This window comes from Nyctibius grandis, chromosome 8 (assembly GCF_013368605.1).
Source record: "Nyctibius grandis isolate bNycGra1 chromosome 8, bNycGra1.pri, whole genome shotgun sequence".
Lineage (NCBI taxonomy): Eukaryota > Metazoa > Chordata > Aves > Nyctibiiformes > Nyctibiidae > Nyctibius > Nyctibius grandis.
In genome coordinates this window covers 44,196,333-44,217,254 of record NC_090665.1, presented here as the reverse complement: position 1 = coordinate 44,217,254, position 20,922 = coordinate 44,196,333, and the positions used below count along the sequence as shown (strand labels likewise).

The 20,922-nt window shown below is 45.7% G+C and overlaps 2 protein-coding genes across 3 annotated transcripts; one reads left to right on the top strand and one right to left on the bottom strand.

Annotated features, from left to right (window-relative positions):
* Nucleotides 1–5,293: 5,293 nt before the first annotated feature.
* On the bottom strand, nucleotides 5,294–11,478 carry TCEANC2 (transcription elongation factor A N-terminal and central domain containing 2). Its single transcript, XM_068406788.1, has 4 exons — nucleotides 11,316–11,478; nucleotides 9,836–9,977; nucleotides 8,282–8,475; nucleotides 5,294–6,419 (listed from the first exon to the last, which is right to left on the bottom strand). Exons 1-4 carry the CDS (start codon nucleotides 11,415–11,417, stop codon nucleotides 6,231–6,233), a joined length of 627 nt encoding a protein of 208 aa, XP_068262889.1. The 5' UTR covers nucleotides 11,418–11,478; the 3' UTR covers nucleotides 5,294–6,230.
* A 98-nt stretch (nucleotides 11,479–11,576) lies between these two features.
* On the top strand, nucleotides 11,577–20,480 carry TMEM59 (transmembrane protein 59). 2 transcript variants are annotated; one of them, XM_068406373.1, is made up of 8 exons: nucleotides 11,577–11,790; nucleotides 14,449–14,554; nucleotides 16,678–16,772; nucleotides 16,973–17,125; nucleotides 17,400–17,484; nucleotides 17,781–17,862; nucleotides 18,622–18,730; nucleotides 19,508–20,480. In XM_068406373.1, exons 1-8 carry the CDS (start codon nucleotides 11,596–11,598, stop codon nucleotides 19,661–19,663), a joined length of 981 nt encoding a protein of 326 aa, XP_068262474.1. In that variant the 5' UTR covers nucleotides 11,577–11,595; the 3' UTR covers nucleotides 19,664–20,480. The 2 variants fall into 2 exon arrangements, with proteins under 2 accessions (XP_068262474.1, XP_068262472.1); XM_068406371.1 differs by having other exon boundaries at nucleotides 17,778–17,862.
* Nucleotides 20,481–20,922: the final 442 nt, after the last annotated feature.

The window sequence follows — 20,922 nt, the reverse complement described above, 5'->3', positions numbered from 1 at the left end:
GTTACCTTGGTGGCTGCAGAAAGAGAAAAGCCTTCTGAGCACCAGCTGGGTGCTTGCCCCTTACCAGGCAGCTGCTCTTTGGTGGTTTATCCTGTCTAATACTCAGTAAGGTTTTCTGTGGTGATGCCCGGGGTGGGAAGGAGAGCCGGGACGGGGGCCAGCCCCGCTGCCGTGGGGTGCGTGCTCTTGCTGTGGGTGCTGGTGTGCCCTGAGCTCACACTGGCCGGGTGCTCCCCTTGCTCCAGGAGCCGTTCCCCTCTGCGCTCTTGCAGCGAACCATCAGGATGTAGGTAGTGTCTGGCCTTGTGGCATAGATGTGGTAGCTGCTTTGCTCCCCCATGTCAGGCTCATGCTGAGAAAGAGGGGGGAAATGTATTTAAAGGATTCTCGCAGCTCTGCTCCCGTGATTTCTTCCCTCTCCCCCTCTTCCTCTGCTCAGAGGGTTGTTTGTGTATTTTGAGGTTTTTATACCCCATTCCCACAACCTGGGGTACAGAGGACTGGCACGCTCGTAACACCCAGGGAGCCAGTGCTGGAGCTTTGGAGAGCCAGGGCAGGGGAGCAATAGAAAGCCAAGGAGTTATTTTCTTGAGCCATGTGGCTTTCAGACCTTGCTCCCGGCATTTCTTCCTTCCCCGGCTGTGCCTTGCGCCCAGCCTTCAGCCACCCAGTCTCCTTACAGCATCCCTGCGCGGACTGAAGTGCACCCCATGATGCAGACCAGCGACAAGGCAAACAGGACCCCCCAACCCCTTTGGCCGTGGCCACAAGCAAAGCCCCCCTCCCCAGCAAACCAAAGCCCCTCTCCGCAGGGAAGCAGCTATCCCTGCCTGCTCGGGTGGGCAACGCCAGCCTGCTGCGGGGGCATCTCTGCCCTGGGGATCCAGGTACCTGCTGGAGACCCTGGCCGTGGCGGCACAGACGAGGAGGCAGCAGTCCAGCAGCCCTGCCACCTGGGGAGACATAAAAGATCAAGCATACGGGCAATTAAAAACGCACTGACGCTGTTTACCGGGAGTTGTTCTCCCAGCTTATTTAAAACCCCGTTTCCCAGCCATCATGGCCCTGGGGACAGTGAGGTTCTCCTCCCCTGCGCAGGGGGTTTTGGTGTGCGGAGGCTGAACGGGGCATTTGCTCTGTGATGTATGGGAGAGTTTAGAGCTGGATTTTGAGCTTATGGCCATGCCCCTGCAGTGGGTTCAGGGGGTGCAGGTTTAACCCTGCCTCCCCTCTCTGGCTGGCTTTGCCCATCGCAGCCCTCCTCCTCCATGTCCTCCTCCTGGATGGAGGACATCCAGCCAGGACAGGAGTGCATTGTTTACAATGTGAGAATTTCAGTCTAGGCAAAATACTGGCCACAGCAGAAATGGTTTTGGCTTTTCCTTTTTTGCCATTGGGGCTGACTTGTGCTGGAGGAACAGCATTTGTCCATTATAGGGAGATAACTGCTTGCTCTAGAAGAATATATAATTAGCAAGGATTATCCCATAATCTAGTCTAATTGACAGAGACCATGGATGTTGTTCAGTGAACTGCCAGCAGAAGAATTAGAGCATCACTAATTGCAGTGTAACCCTGGCACGGGCTTCCCTTTTCTGCATCCTGTGGCATGTCAGAGTCCCTTCGTGCCTCAGTTTCCCCTCTTGTGACATGCCAATACATCCACCTGAATGGGGGCGGGGATTATCCTGCAATATTGGCACCGGTGCAGATGGGTGTTTAAACAAACACAGGAGGGCTCTCCAGCCCTTGTGGTATCCTCCACAACGTGACCTCTGCTATGGGAGGGCTCACTCATTAGCATTAAAACGCTTAAAAACTGCCACAGCCATTTAAAGCAGCACGGGAGACTCTGCTTCTGGTGGTGTGCGCTGCACGGGGGAGCAAGGGTTTGCTGGCTGCGGCTGGTCGGGCTGGGGAACTCCCAGACATGTTTCTCTACCTCCACCTCTTCTTTTCTGCTTTCCCCTGTTCCTCCTCTGCTCCAGCCCCCAATTTCTTCTCCAGACCCCAATCTCTGTTCCAGCCTGTGCTCCTGCCCCAGCACGTGCAAACATACCCCGGGGAGAAAGTTCCTGGAGACTCCTTCAAATGATCAGGGCTCCAAAAGACATCTGTGGCTGCTCCTTGCCTTAACATCTCTTGATCCAGGCCCAGCCTAGCAAACCCTTCATATTATAGGGCTGCCAGGGAAGCAAACGAGATCTAAAAGTTTGGGTTCTTTGTGGAGAAACCTTTGAAGAGCTTCTTAAAAGATGAAAAATGCTGACCCGCTGTGCACTCTTTTTCCAAAGGACAGGGAGGGTCTTGTCTACTCCCGCCTTATTTCGCCCAAGTAATTTGCAGCAGGACAAACCTCTCCTGAGCTGTGCCTGCTGATGGGGAACGGAGCAAGCTGTCACCTGGTGCCTTCCCAAACTTGCTCTTCAGAAGCCAGGGTCAGAAGTCAGCTCTGGCAGGGGTGAATTCCTGCTCCATCCCTCCTGGTGCTGCTCCAAGCCCACCGTGGGCTCCACTGCTCCCCAAGGGCCAGCAGCACAAGCAGGGGAGCAGAGCAGATGTCACTCACCTCCAGAAGATGCTTCCTTCCTCTCTTCGCTGGGTGTAGCAAGTCTCTGTCGGTCTGTTGGCTTTATCTACTCTTTCACTGAAAGAAATCTCTGAGCTGGGCTTAATCTGGTAAGAAAAAGGGAAAAAAGAAGAACCTTTTCTCCAGATCGGTGCCTCCTTCATTTAATATTTCCCCTGTAAAAAGGGAACCAGCTATTTCAAAGGCACCATGCCAGAGAAACCTAGCACGAGGGAGCCACTGCTCAGCCCTTTCATCTTCCCTTTTAATCTAAAAGGGTTTCCCCAGCATGAAGACAGGAGCTTGTGGAGAGTCTCCTGCTGTCTTACCGGTACCCTGTGGCTGGTCTGCACCACACAGTGGCTGCCAAGGAAAACCGGAGGAGAAAGAGCAGAATTTAGGAGCAAGGCATGCCTGGGCCAGCGAGGCCAAACTTTAGGATGCATGAGGGGCCCCTTCTTCCCCAGCCCAATGTGTAACCCATGTGGCAGGGGAACCCAAGCTACCGAGTGGGTTTGCCACAGGCAAACTATAGCAGATCAGACATTTCGGAGCCAGGCCAGCCTTGGGAGCGATGCACTCGGTAGGGTTCAGGTGCCTGTGCCCTTCCAGACCTTCTCTTTCAAGGGATTTCCAGGGGTCGCACGGACTACAGCTAGTGCAGAACGGCTCACAGCACTGGGAACCAGCCCTGGCCTCCTGCTTTACCCACAAGCCGCACGGCCCCAGTCTCCCCACTGGCTGCACTGGCCAGGAGAGGGAAGGAAGAACTGAGGAGTACCAAACTGATTCAGTAGGTAACTTAAGGCATAAATAAATGCAGTTATGCAGGTGAGATTGCTCAAAGGGGGGGAAATCTGGTCTTTAGAGAGTAATTAAAAACTTGATTACTGTCAGGTATCAAGTATCCCATTGTCACATTCAGCATCACCCTTTGGGAAAGTGAAGCCCTATTTTGGTCTATTGCTTCTTCATCTCTGTTTTTTTCTTCCTTCTCCACTTTTCTTTCTGGTTTTGTCCTTAAAGCATTCCCTTGTTCTCTGCATTTCATCCTGTCCTCCAGGTGTCAGGTCCAACCCTCCCAACTGGAATCTCTTCCAGTTCCTTCAGACAGTCAGTTTTATGCAAAGCTGAGTCTGTGAATCTTCAGCCCAAATGATACTGCTGGCTTTAACATCAAGTTGCAAGAGCTGGACCAAGAGCTATACGCTTAGATCCCTTCGAAAACAAGTTGAGGCAAAAATATTAGCCATAAAATAGAGGAAAATTCGTAAGAGAGTCTTCTGGTATGCAGTAACTCGGCATCCCTGAAATTAATTCCCAAAAGAAAAATGTTGAGAATGAAGTTAAAAAATGATCTCTGCAACGTCTGCCCTTAAGAGCTAGCTGAAGGTATCCAAAATAGATCAAAGAAAACCTCTATTCCTTGAAGACTGCTTAGAAAAGGAAGGTGTCAGGGGCCAGGAGAGGGCATGGAAAAAGTCAGCTAGAAGAGATGGGCCTGGCAGAGCTTTGCTTATATCCCAAAACAGAGCCTGATGGCATAGGACAGCCTGAGCTTGTAGTTTGTGTGGAGCAGAAGCGCTCACATGCACCTCTGTTCCACACTGCCTGAGGACTTGGGGAGGCACTGGCTGTCCCACACCAACCCCAGGTGATGTTTGGACAGCCTGGATGATTACAGCGAATGGATCCCAGACAGGCCTGCTGACAACAGTATCTGACCTGTGTGGGAAACTTCTCTGGCCAGGCTCTCATCAGAACCAGAAGTTCCTCATTTTCAGGATTTTTGCTTCTCACGCATTACCTAGAGAAAGCATAGTCCAGCACCAGGAACAGGAAGCTGAAATCAAATACTGCAGGTCTTGGCATTGCAGCTCTCGAAGCAAAACCTCCGTCGGTCATTGATCCTGAACCCCTTCCATGACAGTCCAGGGTATGTGAATTCAATTACAGCTGTGCAGTTTGAAGTTATTTAAGTGGGAAATGGAGCTGATTACTTGCAAGAAATAAATTGAGGGTTTTCACTTCTCTTGTATTATCCCTATAGTGACCACTCACATGTCCACCAGTTTGTCTCATACTGTCTCCAACGCACCTAACCTTAACTTTCTGCACAGGATGTCTGTATGCCAGAGCATCACTGCTTTCAGAAAAGCCACTGTTTGAAGGTAGCCTCACAATACGTACAGAAAAAAATGGTCTTGCACTGGCCCAAGCAAACAGAACAGGATTTAGATGTTCTTAAGAGAACCTGCAATTATCTAATAAAATTCAGGGAGTTCAACACCTTAGGTAAGTTTTGAGTGTTTCTTTAGCTTTTAGTGTCCAGAGAAAAGTATTTAGCAAGTCCACATAATGACACTCAGTCGTATTTTAGGATGAAGACTAATTCATAGTTTTCCCACTGCGTTATTTGTCCTTAAGTGACTCCTCTGAAATAAGAGTGCTGACCACGACTGATCAAAAGACACTTCCTTATAGTATACTACACTTCAATTCCCATGACTGTGAACAGGCAGGTTTCACTCATCCCTGCATTTGGTTCTGTCTACCCTGTCACAAAAGGGTTTGTGAGCAGTCCCTTGTGTACGTACACACGCACACAGAGAACAGCGAGCACTTTATCACCTACCAGTAGAGAAAGACTGTGCCTGTCACAGCTTTAATAATAGCTTATGGAGAACAAGATGACTTGTGGCACTAAAGAAATCAGAGCAAATATGAGAGGCAAGATTTCCAATTTTTAATAACTAGAAGGAATGAAAACAATAGTTTGTTGCTTAAATTTGTTCACACAATCATTCTGAACTGTGTTCCTTTTGGAGGAAAAAAGCCTTTAAAAGGATTATTTTACTTATAACCTAATTTTATTGAGAAAATTCATTTCAAGTATTTTCATATTACAGTAAGAACAAGCACCACATTTAAATCATGAGGTATGGAAGACCGAGGGAACTGCTCATTAAACAGCAGAGGCATTAGATAGCACCTATTCTCCAGGGCATTTTGATTTTCACCCCAGGGCTTTAGAAAATGCCCGCAATTGCAGGATGACTGAGCCTACGGAATGGTGGATAGCAAGTTACTGAAACCCACTTTGCATCCAACTCTGGAATGCAGCAAAGGCAAATCACCGGGCTTGGCAAGTCTGCTAGCTTGTGCCACAGGCAGGACCCCGCTGCAGCAGATGTGGCTGATTTAGGGTTAACTAGAGTTTGCAGTTATCCACTAGGGATCTCCTCCCATGGACCAATTGCCCCGAATTCCCAGTATTTCCTACCAGCACAGAGCTGCTCCTTTATGTTATTCAGCTGATTACACCTGAAGATCCACATCAAGGACAGAGCTAAACTGAGGTATGACAAACAGGCAGAAGTGAGAAACAGGTGAGTCAGCAAGGATGGCTTTGTAGCACGAAAATACACAGCAGAGTAGCAGAAACTTTTCTTGCAACAAGCCCACAGGGATTTCCCCCACGTCAGATTTACAGCACCACTTCCATCATTAGTAGTTCTTGTCTTCAGCAGCCCTGCTCATAGAGGGGTGCCAAGCGAGTCACACTGTCAGCACTTCTGCACTCCCCTCATGACAGAAAGGGCTCCCAGTTCCACAGAGACGTAGGCACACGAAGTTCTCACTCAGGATCAAGCACGACACCTCACTTTTTATGGCTCTGTACAAACGCAGGGACAGTGAGCGCACCAGCCTTGACTTCTGCTCGGGTTTCAGGTTTGTGCTTTAATGAGAAGACAAGAGCTCGCACCATTCTGCGATACGGTGCGCTGATGAGACGGGAAGAGAGATGAAAAGCTTCTCGCTCAATGTTTTCAGCCAGTGGGTGATCAGTCTGAAAACAGCAAAAGTATAAAATTAGGTCTTTACATTTAATAAGGAGACCAACTGATTGAAATTGGAGTTGGGTGCTTTTCAGTCTTTCTTCATTAATCAGCTTAGGTTCAAGGAAATCTACTTCCCACCACAAGTGTAACAGGAAGAGCAATTTAATTCCACCCTAGCAATTAAAGAACAAGGCAACGTGGTCAGTATCAGGGAACATATCCACATCTCCAGCTGGGTGGCAGTACTTCGCCATCACAACAGGAAACTAATCTGCAACTAGCTTTGGGTATCAAGCTCGACTGCAATTATAAGGTACGTTGTAGTGTCTCCATAAAGCTCACTTTTGATCTTGCTGATATAAGGTACCTTGGATACTATTTTAAACTTGATTCCAACAGCAACTCTGAGACGTGCCAAACACTTGGCAACTCTGCCTGGTGCTATAAAGGGAAATGTGGGCTCTCTGTGTGTAGAAGGAGGTGTAATTAAGAATGCAGAAAGGGATTTGCTAAATGTTAATTATGTAGTTATTGCTTCAACATGTGCCAAAACCTGTAATTTAGCAGAGCCTAGAAAAAAAAAATCCCCCACCCGTCAAGAAATGGTTTTAATTTCACTTCTGCCTTTAGTGATGGGGAATCTCCCATGCTTTGCATGCAGGAGATTCCAGTGTGCCAAGTAGTATTCCTCCAAGTCCTTTTGCCCACTCTGTTTTTGCTACCCATCACTAAATTGCCCCTCTGCTAGGCAGCACTAGAAGCCCCTTGGATCCATTCAGCCCCACCCTCCCTTCTCCTCTTTGTCAGCCTCTCAGGCACCCCTGCTCCCCATTTGCTGGACCTCTGTGGCTCCCCTGCCTATATATGCTGTTCATCTGCTGCTGTGAGCTCTACCTGTGCATACAGTGGTAGCTGCAAGCTAGAAGGGTATTTTTCTTGCCGTGCTTTCAGGTGAGTCCTGTTCAGAGGTAACTCTGCTTTACTCAATACTACTTGTTTTAGGGTGGTACCATAGCCTTTATGTTCCATAGGTTCAGACTTTCCTACCAGTCTTATCACCATGCAGAGATGTGTTTTCCAAGAACTAAGCTTGATCCAGCAGCCTGGCAAAGGTGAGCTCCCACCTAATCCTTCTGAGGCATTCCCACAGCAAACCATTCTTTTGTGCTGCCTCAGTCCGGGTGGACTGGAAGTTGGAGAGATTGTTCTCATACATTGCTTTGAAACTCTTGAGTGCTTATCACTTGACTTGCCATTTAAAGGATAATTAATGAATAAATTAAAAAGGATAATTATTATGGCATTTCATAAACCAAGCAAACTAGTCATTAAGCCTTACAGCAAAGCTCTGTTCATTTACTTAAAGGTACCTGAGGGATCTGGTATTTATCACCACTTTATATACTGTCAACCTCGCCTCTCTGTTTTTGCAATAGATTTAAATTTACAAATGTTTAATTACTTAACTATGAAACACGCAAAAGGTCCCAGTGTTGCTTTCACAGCTGTTAAGTAGCAGGAAAAACTTTATGTTCCATTAACTTCCTCCTTCTCTTGTGTATCTACTGCTGTTGGGTTGTACAACTTTCTGTTGGCTGGTTATGTAAATGAGAGCAAATACACCTCACTTACAATTAGCATGTTTACTCAGTTAACAGCTAAAAAAGAAAAATTATCTACCTTGAAAACAAAGCTACTTAAAAGTAGGGATGTGCAGCGAAATCACTGAATCAGGAACAGATCACCTGGTCCTGTCCCCACTCTGCAGGCAGGACCAGCTTTACAGTAGCTACGGCTGAAAAAGGTTTGTTTAACTTGTTCCTACAAGAAGTAACTCTCCGAGCCAAGGACAAATAGATCTGAATGCTACCTCTAGATCCAGGGCTTCACAAAGCAGCTTCCGTGCGTTCTTTCTGAATGCCTCGGTCTTGGGATCGCTCCTGACCTCTATTGAGGGCTTGTTTGAATGGTCTTTGATGAAAGTTCGCCACTCGGTGTAAATATCTTTGGCGAGGCTGGCCACGTCGTGATCTGAATGTTTGCGCATCCTGTTCACTGTGTGACCTGGAAAACAGTAGCAGCTCCCTCAGGTTTGCTAGGTGGACAAAATATAATGGACACCAGTCAAATCATACTGGTGCTAAAAGCAGCCACACGCATTTTTAATTCGGGCAGTGTCAGCAAAACAACCAGAGCATTGACACAAATATAAATATAAAATTATTAGGAATGAAGCCTCAAGTTCTCACTCCTTGACTTCTGCAGTGATTTTTGCCTGAGCAACTAGCAAGGAACTGACCTATACATGTGAAAATTACCTTCCCAAGTCACTGAGGTGTGGAGAGACACTTAGGTAACACAGGGCTATGTTAATTTTCTACACAGATACTAGATCTGGTGAAAGCTTATAAGACTGGCCTACAAAGAATGCTGGTTTTAACCTGAAAACCCCTTTAAGGAGGCAGATGTTGCTGGTGATGGCTACAGCATTTTAACATGCAAACACCACGGCAACTCCAAGCAGAATCCTTCCAGCAGACAGGGCCTATCAGTGCAAAAGAGGCTCTCCTCTGAGAGGAGACAAAAGGGACCTTCCTCCAGCGGGGTGTTTCTCCCTGCCCACTCGCGCTGTTGGCCAGGAGATGTCACTGTTAGGCTTCAGTGGCTCTTCCAGCCCTGCTGCGTTCAGGCAGGCACTGGGAAAATATTCTCAGGAAAAGCCGACAGTTCATAAGTAAGGGGAAAGGGGCAGACTGCACCTCCTTTTCTAAGCCAAGGGGGGGATGTTTGAATAGAGATCCAGCTGCTCTGATGGCAAACAAAGGCCAGTATGACTGTAACTCACGCCAGGATGCTCTCCATAGATGGGAAAGGCAGGGACCATGTGGTCTCACATTATCCCTCCCCCAAGTCCTATGAAAAGAGTCAGGCATCGGGCTGTGTCATTTGCGTGGAGCTGCCTGTCTGCTGGGGATTTCTCAGTGTGAGGATGCAGTAAGCAGTTCTGGGCCAATCTGAGGAGAATTTCTCACATGTTCAGAGGATTCAGCCAGGTCAAATAGATGAGCCACATCTCGGATGGCAAAAGAGCACTCTACCATGCCCCTGACAGACAGCAGGAGAAGGAATAACACACACAGGTGCTCAAGAAAAGCTCTTAAAAAATCTGACCCCAGAAGGGGTGATGCAGTATTTGGTAATAAGCAGGCAACATGGGAGGAATTAGAGGATAGCTGACTTTTCCAGTACAACGACTGAAAACTGTAGGCTGAATACCAACAATTTTTTATTCAGTGACTGGATAAACCTTTTGAGACCACAACACTAATTTCTTGAAAAGCTTGCAAGGTGGTCTCTTTTGTACTGACAAGCCGAGCAGACACAAGACAGTCTAATATTCACAATCAAGATCAGACAAGATCACCTATTTTTGTTGAAAGTAACACTTCCTTGGAAGGTATTTTCTTCTTCAGCTCCTCCAAAGCTTCGATCAGATTCTCTTTCGGTTGCCCAGGAAGCTCAAGCATAGACTTCCATCGTTTTATGTCTTCCACAACCACAACTCTCTGGAAAAGAGAAAAGCCATTAGGAAAGCGGAGTATTCTTATTACAAATAAGGACACTGGCTTCAACTCAGCTAATGGGGCTGTAATTAACACATGAATTATTGATTATGGCATAAACCATAGCACAGAATACATGATGGCCTGGAATGATGGGTACTTGCTTGAGATTAGCAGCCTACTGCAAATCAAGACTGAAGTAACTAGAAAGCAAAGCGAGATGCTCCACCTTGGTCTGCCAAACTCAGGGCATGTAACAGCAAATGCCTGCTAGAAGAGAAGTGTTATGAATTTAAGGAGTCCATCATATAAATGTCTCTTAATGGAAAAAGGGATTAAGAAGGAGGCAGCTCATTATCTTTAGCAGCCTGGCAGAATCTGAATCCTGCTCAGATTGGCTTTAAATTTAAAATAATGCCAGCAGGGAGAGACACAAAGCATTAGGGAACATGAATGCAAACTCAAGTACACTGGACGTTTCCAGTGTTTTTTCACCCTGTTTTTGCCACAGACATTGACAGAACAGACCGCAAACAGTGCAAGTCTCATGTCAGATGTGAGGCATCTTACAAAGATTCAGCGGTGGTCAGACAGCTGGGGCGCTTTATGCACTGTTCTTTTGCTTTCTGCCTTACACTGAAAAGCTCTTTGGTGCAGCAAATGTTTTTATGTTGTGTTTCTACAAAGAGGTGGCAAAGAAGGGCTCAGCTCTTAGGCAGGTCTCGCGCAGGACCACCACGCAACCACCTGAAGGGCTCTCCTTGCTGGGGAGAGAAGTGAGCCAGCTGGCAATACTGAAGCTGGCAGTGTCACACTCGAATTGTGTGCCCAGCCTGACCTTACACCACACTGAATGGGCAGGAAGGAGCCAAGTTATAACCCATCTCGGTTTAGGAAACCCCCTGCAATGCAGCAGAGCCCTCTGCACCTTTCTAACCCGGCTTCCCTCTTCTCTGTGAGGATGCCACCGCAACACTGCAAAGATTTTGGTGAAGAACTGGAACCACGGGTGGTTTACAAAACGTTCCTCCCGCTGCTCAGCTCCACGCAGAGGCAGGATGGCGGCCTGGCGAAGGCCTGACACCCCTTCTCCTGCCCGAGGCGCCTCCGGGCCCGCCTGGCTCCTCCTGGGGTGCTGCCGCCGCCCTTGCACACAGCGCCCGGGGAACGGCGCGGTCCTGCCCCAGCGCAAGGCCGGGGGAAGGCCTCACCCCGTGCCCTCGAAGGCAGCGGCCTCCAGCAGCACCCGGTGCCGCGGGGTGCACACCTCCCGTGAGGCCGGGGCGAGCCGTGCTGCCCCTCCCGCTCCCCTCCCAGTGCCGGCGCCCGCCGGTGACCTGCCTTGAGGGACTCGAGGGTGGCCTGCCGGTAGGCGCGGGGGGCCGGCCCGGCCCGGCGGGGGCTCTGCGGGCAGCGGGCCCTGCGCACCACGAACCGCTCCATCCTCCGCCCGCCCCGCCGTGCAGCTCCCGCTGGCGGCGAGGCCCCGCGGGGCGGCGGGGGCGGCCCCGCCCACGGACTGCACCTCCCGGCAGGCCCCGCGCGGGGGCGGTGCGGGGATTAACCTCGCGAGAGGCCCACCGCGCCCGCCCCCGTCGGCGGGGCCCGCGGGCGGAGCAAGATGGCGGCGCGGCGGGCCGGCCTGCTCTGCCTGCCTCTCGCCCTGGCGCTCCTGGCCCACGGCGCCAGCAGCAGCGCTCGGGCGGCCGGGCCGTTGCCTGCCGCCTCGTCCGAAGCCTTTGACTCCGTGCTGGGCAACACGGCGTCGTGTCACCGCGCCTGCCAGCTGACCTACTCCCTGCACACCTACCCCAAGGTACGGGCGGGCCCTGCCTCACGGCTCCCCGCGGCGGCGTCCGGCGGGGCGGGCCCCTTCCCGGGCTCGGCCCCGCTCCCCTTCTCCCTCCCCGCGGGGGCTGTGGTGTGGGGCTGGCGGGCAGCACGGCCCCGGCATCCCCGGCGCGGCCGTCCCCGGGCCTGTCGCTTGCCCCTCGCCCCCCGCAGGTCCCTGTGCTCCAGAGTGACGGGAAATAGCCGGGAGTTTCTCGGGCAGGAGCCCTTGTCGGGGCATGTCCCCCTGCATGTTTTCTCAAGCAGTGCTGGACCTGTCTTTAAGTAAACATAAACACGAAGGAAGCTCACGCTCGCAGTGCTCAGGTGCAGGCAGCAGCCTGCTGCTGTTCTTCTCTGGCGTTTCTCATCTGGTTTAGATTTTCTTCCCCTAAAAGTAGGAAACGCAGTGGCTTCTCTAAAGATAGAGACTCCATTTTGAAAATAGATGGTTAGGCTGCAGCTTGTCAAAGAAATGCCACTTTCAAAGTATAGCTTTGTTAGTGCTGGTTACTTTTGTGGGTTTTGGGGGATGTGCTGCTTTTTTTTCCTTCTGTTCCTAAAGAGGCAGCTGTAATTTGACTTAGGCTGTTCCATATTTTTGGGCACTAAAACAGTGCTGTGTCCATGACAGGCCAAAGATCCTGAGTCAGGGCGCTAGTGTAACAGTTTGATATTGAAAGATGAAGTATAAATGATGATAAATGAGTAGCTTGTCAGAACCTTCAACCTGTGTTTTGATTCACTTACATGGAATTTTTTTCATCTCATGATAAAATACTGAAATAGTGTCTAATGGGAATCTAATTTCATACTCCAGAGTCTGCTGTTGGTTCAGAGCTTTGTAAACTTTTAACTACTGGTTTGAATTTGGAAAATCTCTTACCAAAAATCACATCTTCCCTGGTTCCTTCTTGGCAATATACTTCATTATCAGCTGCAGCTGTGTAGCAGGTTGAACTCTAAATGATGGGAGCTCTTACCCCATCTTTGAGATTTCACATGAGGGCAGCAGAGAAATGGAAGCGGTGACGGTGTTAGGTAATAGGGCTTTGTCTGTTTACATGTGAGACTTAAATTGGATTCTGTGACTCTAGCTGATACTGGTATCCCCACAGAGGGAAGTGACAGGGAGTTGTGTGGAATACAAATAAACTTATATCTGTACTAATGGCATGTTTTGGTGCCTTTGTGTGATGATAGTGAGGAGAAATAACTAGAGCTGAGGAATTAGGACTAAACAGTATGCTAATATATTTCCATACTGTTTTGGTGCAGTGCTCTTGTTTCTATTAAAGGACTCTTTCAGGGAAAGCTGCTAATTCTGTGATTTTTATTGTGCTTTTGAATTCTTTGTTGTGTGGTGTTGGAGCTGTCGAATAATACACCCATGTCTTCCTTTACATTTAGTCTTTGTTCTGTTTGTCACAAAACTACCAGTTGAATTGCAGGAAATTGTTTTAGTTGACATTGGAAAGTAAGACTGAGACTTCATGGAAGACTGACATAGAAATCTGTCTGCTAAAGCTAATTCTGTCTGGCTATCAAATTGTAAAACATGTTTTTTGCAACAGCATAACTATCTTAGCCACCTTGTCAGTGTTGTTAGAGTTAAGTTTTAGTTTACGTTCACTGTTTTCTACTTTTGTGCCCTTAAAGCATGTGAACTTGTGCTCTCAGAGACAAACAATGGCCAGTTCATTTACAGTAGGTTGTACAGAAGGAGTGGTGTGTTTGGTTTTTGTTAATTCAGAGTCCATTTCCTACCTGTACAGCAACTGGCTGCAGTCATTTGAGTAGTTATGTGGTTAGTGGTTTTGATGGGCCTGATTCATGATTGGGTGTGATCGTAAGTAGGAGAGCTCACGTAGTAGAGGCTGTCTTTAGTTCTGCAACCTGAGAGCACTGTACGTGGAAAGCGCACGTCCATGCCTTTGGTATTGCAGACGGAAGAAATACTAGGTGTAAGTTTTCTATATTTGCGTAATTTTAATGATTGCAGTGAGGAAGCACTTTTCCCCTTCAGTTCAATATAAGAATTAAAAATGTGTGTTTGTGGAACTGGCTTGGCAAGTTACCAGTACCCTGGTTAACTGCTTTAGTACATCAGAAGATAATCTCTTTATTTTGACAATTCTGTTGTAGTTCTGGTTAGAGTCTGGTAGATACATTGTAATATGCTGTCAAAATTAGTCTTTTTTTTGTCCTCTCCTGTTGGGTTCTACTGTTTAAGTTCTGGGATGGAAGACTATCTGTTCTTTGTAGGGTTAAGTGTCAGTAAACCTTTTACAGCCATATCTCTTATTTTTAAAAGCAACACTTTAAAAAAAATGCAGTGCAACTTTGCTTGTGAGTTGTAGGACTGGAATTACAAAATAGAATTTGCTGTTCTAGGTCTACCTCACCACAGAATGAAGAGCTCTGAGATAAATCAATAGTTACACTGCAGTGTTTAAGAGCTGTAGCTTGATTTTGTTTCAGATGATCCAGAGTGTCACATTTAGCTGGTTTCTAGGTCTAATGGAGGGATGGTGTTCTGGTGGGTGGCTTTTTATAGCACTTCCAAAAAAAAAAAAAAATTGTTTGTTTTCTGACAATTTATTCTTGAATGGAGGGATGCGAGCCTTTTCTTGTGCCTTCCCAGGAAGAGGAACTGTACGCGTGCCAGCGGGGCTGCAGACTGTTTTCCATTTGTCAGTTTGTGGATGATGGCATCGATTTGAATCGAACCAAACTGGAATGCGACTCTGGTAAGACTTCAGTACTCCTTCAGCATCCCGCAATGTGGAGACGTAACAGAGGGAAGAGCAGGAACGTCTGAAAGGGTGTTGTTAAATTGGTGGGATTACTTCAGTTGCTTTCAGGTTTTGTTTAACAACTTCTTAAAGTTTGCGCACAGGATAATACAAAAAAAATCTGAGGGAAAGGTTGTCTGTTCTCAGTGAGTTTCTTCTTACCCGATCCTTAGTGTTGCTGTTTTCCTGAATTTCTTAACTACCATCAGTCTCTGTAAATAAGTTAGAAATACTTCATTTTACTATAAACAGTTTGTCATAGAAAACACAAAACGGCTGGGAAAAAAATCCAGTCAAATTAACACTTTTCCTTTAATAATTCCATGCAACAATTGGTCCCATTTACAATTCCTGACAAACTTGTATATAAAAGTGAATTGTTCAGACAAAGTAAGAACACAGATCTTAATGTGCTGTCTGCCTTGTAACGTGTGGTCTAGGCTACATCCTGGGGTTTACCTACAGCTAAGCTCTTGGGAATGAGGTACGTGTTTTGTTTGAAATAGGCCATTAAATACTGGTGACTAAATCTCTCTGATTGTCTGTGTTAGAGCAAAAATTTCAGAGTGAAGATTAGATATGTGTAATATAGGCCAATAAAGACCAGTTTTGGAATTGTATAGAACTTTCATCCAATAATATTGAAGCAGCTGATTCACAGTTTTATTCAGAGATTGATAAAGTGGGACATAACCACGCAAAGCAGGAAAGGTGGGAGCTCTCCATCTGTATTTCCAATACAATTAAGCACCAAGCCAGCACTCAGAGGAGGCTTTTATCCTCTCAGTAGCCGTAAAAACAAGAGGGCTAGTGGCTAGCTCAGAGAGCTGGTGGAAGGTATGAAAGTAGAAAGCCTGACGTGCAAAGATGCTAATGTGATACAAAACTGCATTAAATACTCTAGAAATGGGCTAATGCTCTAGTCTGTCATACACTGTATGTAGCTGTGATACAGCATGTCAATCTAGTTGTCAAACCACACATGAAAGAGTGCCATAAAAAAGAGTAATGTAGCAATAGACCACATGTAGAGGTAATTGAACAGTTGCTTACTTTCTGGTTTAACTCTCCTTCCTGAGGCTGTTGTCTTTTGCTGGCTTATGTTCTGTAATCTGTTGCACTGGTTGGTGCCCTGACTAAGTATTCTGTGCTTGGCAAGATGTGTCTTGGCTGATCTGCTCACTGCTGCCTTCTGATGCTTCTTTCTGCCTACAAACACTAGTTTTGTGGCAGTTTTGCTGTAGAATTGCTGTTCAGGCGCTATGAGCTACATACTCAAATGTTTCGCTGCAGATGCCGTGCTGCTCTTAGCCTTTATGGTGGTCCATTTGTTCCTGTGGAAAACTGGGAGAGCTACTGTCCTCTGTGTTGCTACTTGGTTTGAGTCTTTAGTTCAGGTAGTGCTGCAACATTGTCCACCTAAGCTTTAGCATTTTGGGAAAGAGCTATACCCATGTACTGTCTGTTCAGTATCTCCGTGGGCAGAATAATTCTTGGTCTTTATGGTCTCTAGTGAAAAATTAATAGCAGCTTTCTGTAAAACAAAGAGTTGGCCTCATTTTTCATTAAAAAATTATTCCATAATACTTTCAATGCAGTTTCTGTACTTCTCACACTGGCAGGAAAATGGTCCCCTGGTTTTCTGTCATACCATGACTTCTGCTGTTACCTCTAAGGGATTTAATGGACTGATGGTCCCTCTGTTTTTTTTAGGATTCCAACTCTGTTCTCTGAGGTAAAAACTCATGTTGTATGTGATATGTAGAGGAAAAACTCTAGTGGTAGTGGGAGGATCAATGAAAACTTGCATCCCTGAGTTTGTCCAGGGTAACATTTCTGATCAGTTGCTCTGATTACATTCAAATTTCAACTGCCTCATCTGTGTAAGCTCTGATTTCTTAACCTTCATTAGACCTCAGAGCAAATGCTACCCTTGGAGTGATTGCCATATCTGTCCCTGCAAATGGGATTGTCAATCTTCTAAGTGCTGCTTTGTTTCTGATCCAACTTATACTGAAAATGTTTTCTTAACTAAAAGCAGAATTTATGTTCTCATTTGGGGAACTTCTTCCTTGCAGCCTGTACTGAAGCATACTCCCAATCTGATGAACAATATGCTTGCCATCTTGGATGCCAGAACCAATTGCCGTTTGCTGAGTTAAGGCAAGAGCAAGTAAGTAGATGACATGTTTTTCAAATACCACCTACTTGTTTTCTGTTCAGTGTGTCTCCTCTTTTTTAAATTTCTTCAAATGGAAGAGAAATCTTCCTAAGGACTGAAATCTAGACATGGGGCAAGGGGTGAACAAGAACATGACTTCTGTTCTTTTCATATAAAACCAAATGGAAAACCAGTTAATGTTGTACTTGCAGTTAATGTCCCTGATGCCAAGAATCCATCTCCTCTTCCCTCTGACACTGGTGAGATCATTCTGGAGTGACATGATGGATTCCGCTCAGAGCTTCATAACATCCTCATGGACTTTCTACCTTCAGGCAGATGATGGCAAAATTGTCATATTCCAGGTGCTTGCCTTTTTTGTTGAGATTAAGGTGTTCTGGCTGCTAAGTGTTTAACTCTGCTCCTTCCAGTCACAGAAAAGACTATGGAGCACTATCAGAAGTGTTGAGTTTTTGCTAGTATTTCGCTGCCTTTAGGGCCAGTGCAGGGCGGGGGAATCAAACTTCCATGAATGGTTCATGTCTTGAGGTTAACTTCCATATTCATTCTGAAGATGTAAATGATCAAGATCAGTGGAAGCCTGCTAGCAGGATCTCCTAACTCCTTATTTTGTTTTAGTCAAAGCCAGAAGTACAGTATGTACCACAGCTTGATCAGGAAACTGGAGATACAAGAGGATCCTTGTCGCTGAGTAAAACAGCCTGTAAGTTGTTCTTTGTGCTTTGGAAGAGCAAATGCAAATGTTTGCTGTCATGCAAGAAAAAATTAAGTTGCAGGTAGCACACGAAAGCACATTTTTAGAAAGCTAAAATGCAGTTATGTTTGCCATGTACTTAGTAAAGTCTGCGGTAGAAACCAAGCTCTGCTGGAAATAAAACGTGCTCGCTAGGGACATTTTAAAAATTGCTTTTTATGCACTCTCTATAGACAAACTGGGTGGTGGTTGGGTCTTCTCTTACTGCTTTCCTGACAGCTGTTTCTGCTGCTGTATTTCAGCAGACCTACGTCCAGGAAGTTCGCAGACATACCGAGGACTTTTTGAAGAGCGAGAAAATGACAGCTTTTTCAAGTGTCTTTCCATGTATGTACTAGAATGCCTGTACCTAGTAAGGAGGGTAATGGCCTTTCCTGTGTATGTTTGGTGGCACTGTGGTAAGATGTCAAAGTGCCACAAGTCTGTGGGGTCAGGATGCACAGCAGTTAAAATTGCCTGTCTGTTTGTGATTGCTGCTTTTCTGTGCTGGCCCCGTGTTATTTGCAGGCTATTCTGCCAACGTTGATTCTCCTTTCAACTTCAGTTGAATATCATTGATAATTTCCTACACTGCTTTTTGAGTGTGTTTTGTGAACTGTTTAGCTCTGGATATGTTTCAGGGCAAAGTACTTTTCCTGTATTTGTTTTGGGATTATCTGCTATGAAAGACACTGTTGTGCCTTGTTTCCAGGCTGAGAATATCCAGTATGTCTTTATTAAAGCTTTGCTGAACATCAGCATGTTGGTGGTTCTTTCCCTTACTCTGACTACTTTCTCCTTAAAAGTTTACACATGAAGGATCAGTGAATTGCACCCCAAATGTGTCACAGAAAAATCTGTTTTTAAAATTGTAAGTAGGAGGATGCTTAGGGCTGAATAAACAGAATCCAGCAAGTCTTTTGTGTCTTTCAAGTCAAATGCTAAATAGGCATTAGAGCACCCAGGAGTCTGAAGTGAGTATGTAGCTGGAAGAGCTAGAGACTAATGAATCAGCAGGAAATGCAGTCAAAATAGAGCTGAACTTTTTAGAGGGTCCATTGTCTTGTATTCAGTATATGAAATCTAGTAGCATTCTTTTCATTTCAGAAATTCCAGTTGGATTTTAACCACTACGCTCGTCCTGTCAGTGTTGGTGCTGCTCTGGATTTGTTGCGCAACTGTAGCTACAGCTGTAGAGCAGTATGTTCCATCTGAGGTAACTCTATTACATAACTTACAATATTTTGAATTTATTCATTATATTAGTTTTATGTTACAGCTGTCTAGAGACTAAGAAATGTTTGGGGGGAGGTTCCACTAGAAAAAGTGTTTTGTTTTGTTTTTATTTTGCAGATGTGGTTAGCAAACCAATTTTGTTATTTAAATGTTGATTTCATAGCTGAACAGTTTTTGCTCATTCCTGTGGCTGATAGGTGCTCTGAGCCTTACTCAGGCAGCCCAGATACAATGTCTTTTCGTTTGGAGCGCTGTCCTCTCGACAACTTTCACATTACTCGTAACAAATGGAGCCTGCTTCTAATTTCTCTAGGAATAAAGCTATACTGAGGGTTGGGTGGTGTAGGTGGAACCCAGTATGGGGGTTTAATCCAGGAGAATCAATAGCGAGAACAGAAGTGACAGCATATTACCCGTGAGCACAGAGAGTCTGGTCAGCGGGGATCTGGCTGAACTAGCATCTCTGGTGCCCAGAGAGATCCCCGCACTTCTGAAATAAGCAAGGCTCACAGTATTTGCCAACTAAAGGAGCTCTTACACAAGCACTGTATCTGCTGTGGTTCTGGCAGATTTAATATGTTTCTTTTGGACTCAAATCTGGTTCCAGCCATGAATCGCAGATGTTGCAGAAAGCCTGGATTAGCTTGTGTGGAAGGGCTGCAGCCACCAGAACCAGGAATGTAGTTGCATAACAAAATGCATTTTATTCACAGTATGGAGAGTCTTTGTCTTAAAGTAAACTGTTTAAATATTCCAGAAGCTGAGCATCTATGGAGATTTGGAATACATGAATGAACAAAAACTGAACAGATATCCATCCTCTGCACTCGTTGTGGTTAGATGCAAGACTGAAGAACATGAAGAAGCAGGACCCCTTCCTACAAAAGTCAATCTGGCTCAATCAGCAATTTAAATAAGTCTCCATTGGATCCAATAGACTAATTCTAACAGAGCTAGCAACTCCTAATGGTTTGTGGTGGTTCTTCAGATAAGAAGCTTAGCAGCCAGTCTTTAAATGCAAATAAAGTTACAGAATCAACAAATGTCATGGGATTTTGTTTTCAACTAGTAGTGAAGATTCAGACATCTTGAATTTATGTTTATTTCCAGACACAATTCACTTCTCACTGGTGTTTGCTATGTGTCTTTTTGCTTACAAAAGCTGTAAGCATGCTTTCCATACTTCTGCCATGACACTTTCAAACTTACCTGTGTGTTCTAGGATGTAATGTGTACCTTCAGAGTTAGCTTTGTAAAGGTATAAGAACTTTTTAAGTAGGCAGGAGATGCCTTTTTAGTGTTGCACTTTCTGTTGTAGTTAAGAGAAAATATTATAAAATTATCTGCTGAATTTTTGTACTTGTTAATGTCCATGCACAAACAACCCGGTCTCCAAATATAGAAATATATTTTTTCTACAGTGTGGCAATATCCAGGATGGAAAGCATTTGTTGAGGTACTGTAGGCTAGAACGCGGTTTGTGAAAGATAGAAACTTTGTTAAAACTTATGGACATACCCCTTCACACAGAGAACATAACATGGTCAATAGTTTTGTCACACTTTAGCCTTTAAGTCTTAAATTGCTTGTAAAGTTAGCACCTGTGTTTTCTGAAGAAATTCTACTTTCTCTTCCTGATTAACTATTCTAGTCTTGTAACTTCCTTTACAGAAACAAGTTGATTCCTGAGAAACGAGAACAGACAAATAAAATTGACTGTATAGAAAACATTGACTATATAGCTTTTTGCTATGGTTAATTATTGACCACAACATACTCAGTATGAAAGCCTGTCTGTAGCATTCCTCTCATGGGCAATGGGACCTGATTTTGCTACGTGATTCACTAACACAACAACAACTAACAATGTCCCTCACATTTCTAATACGTTTTTTGCAGTTCTTTTCTTTGAGGAGATTACTATGTGGTGGTTCCCATAGTGTGGGCAAGTTGGGGGTGTATGTGATTTATTTTAAGGTCTCTGTGAGTGTTTGAAAGCTGGCTACGATGCATGATCTCCAAGTCATCCTCTATTTTGTTGACTATACAGAACTCCCTTGAAGGTTTATAAAAAACACAAACCCAAATAATACGTCTTCAGGTTTTGAATTCTGGTGAGAACTGTAGAGGTTCTGGAGGAGGCAGTGATGTGTTCCCTCACTGTTAAAACTG

Coding starts and splice junctions, on each gene's coding strand:
- TCEANC2 (XM_068406788.1), bottom strand. CDS start 11,417: ATGGAGCGGTTCGTGGTGCGCAGGGCCCGCTGCCCGCAGAGCCCCCGC. Junction 8,476..9,835: donor GTTACTTTCAACAAAAATAG/GTGATCTTGTCT, acceptor ACTGTTTTCCAG/GTCACACAGTGAACAGGATG. Junction 6,420..8,281: donor GTGAAGCCCTGGATCTAGAG/GTAGCATTCAGA, acceptor TGCTGTTTTCAG/ACTGATCACCCACTGGCTGA.
- TMEM59 (XM_068406371.1), top strand. CDS start 11,596: ATGGCGGCGCGGCGGGCCGGCCTGCTCTGCCTGCCTCTCGCCCTGGCG. Junction 17,126..17,399: donor GCAAAATTGTCATATTCCAG/GTGCTTGCCTTT, acceptor ATTTTGTTTTAG/TCAAAGCCAGAAGTACAGTA. Junction 17,863..18,621: donor TTTTTCAAGTGTCTTTCCAT/GTATGTACTAGA, acceptor TTTTCATTTCAG/AAATTCCAGTTGGATTTTAA.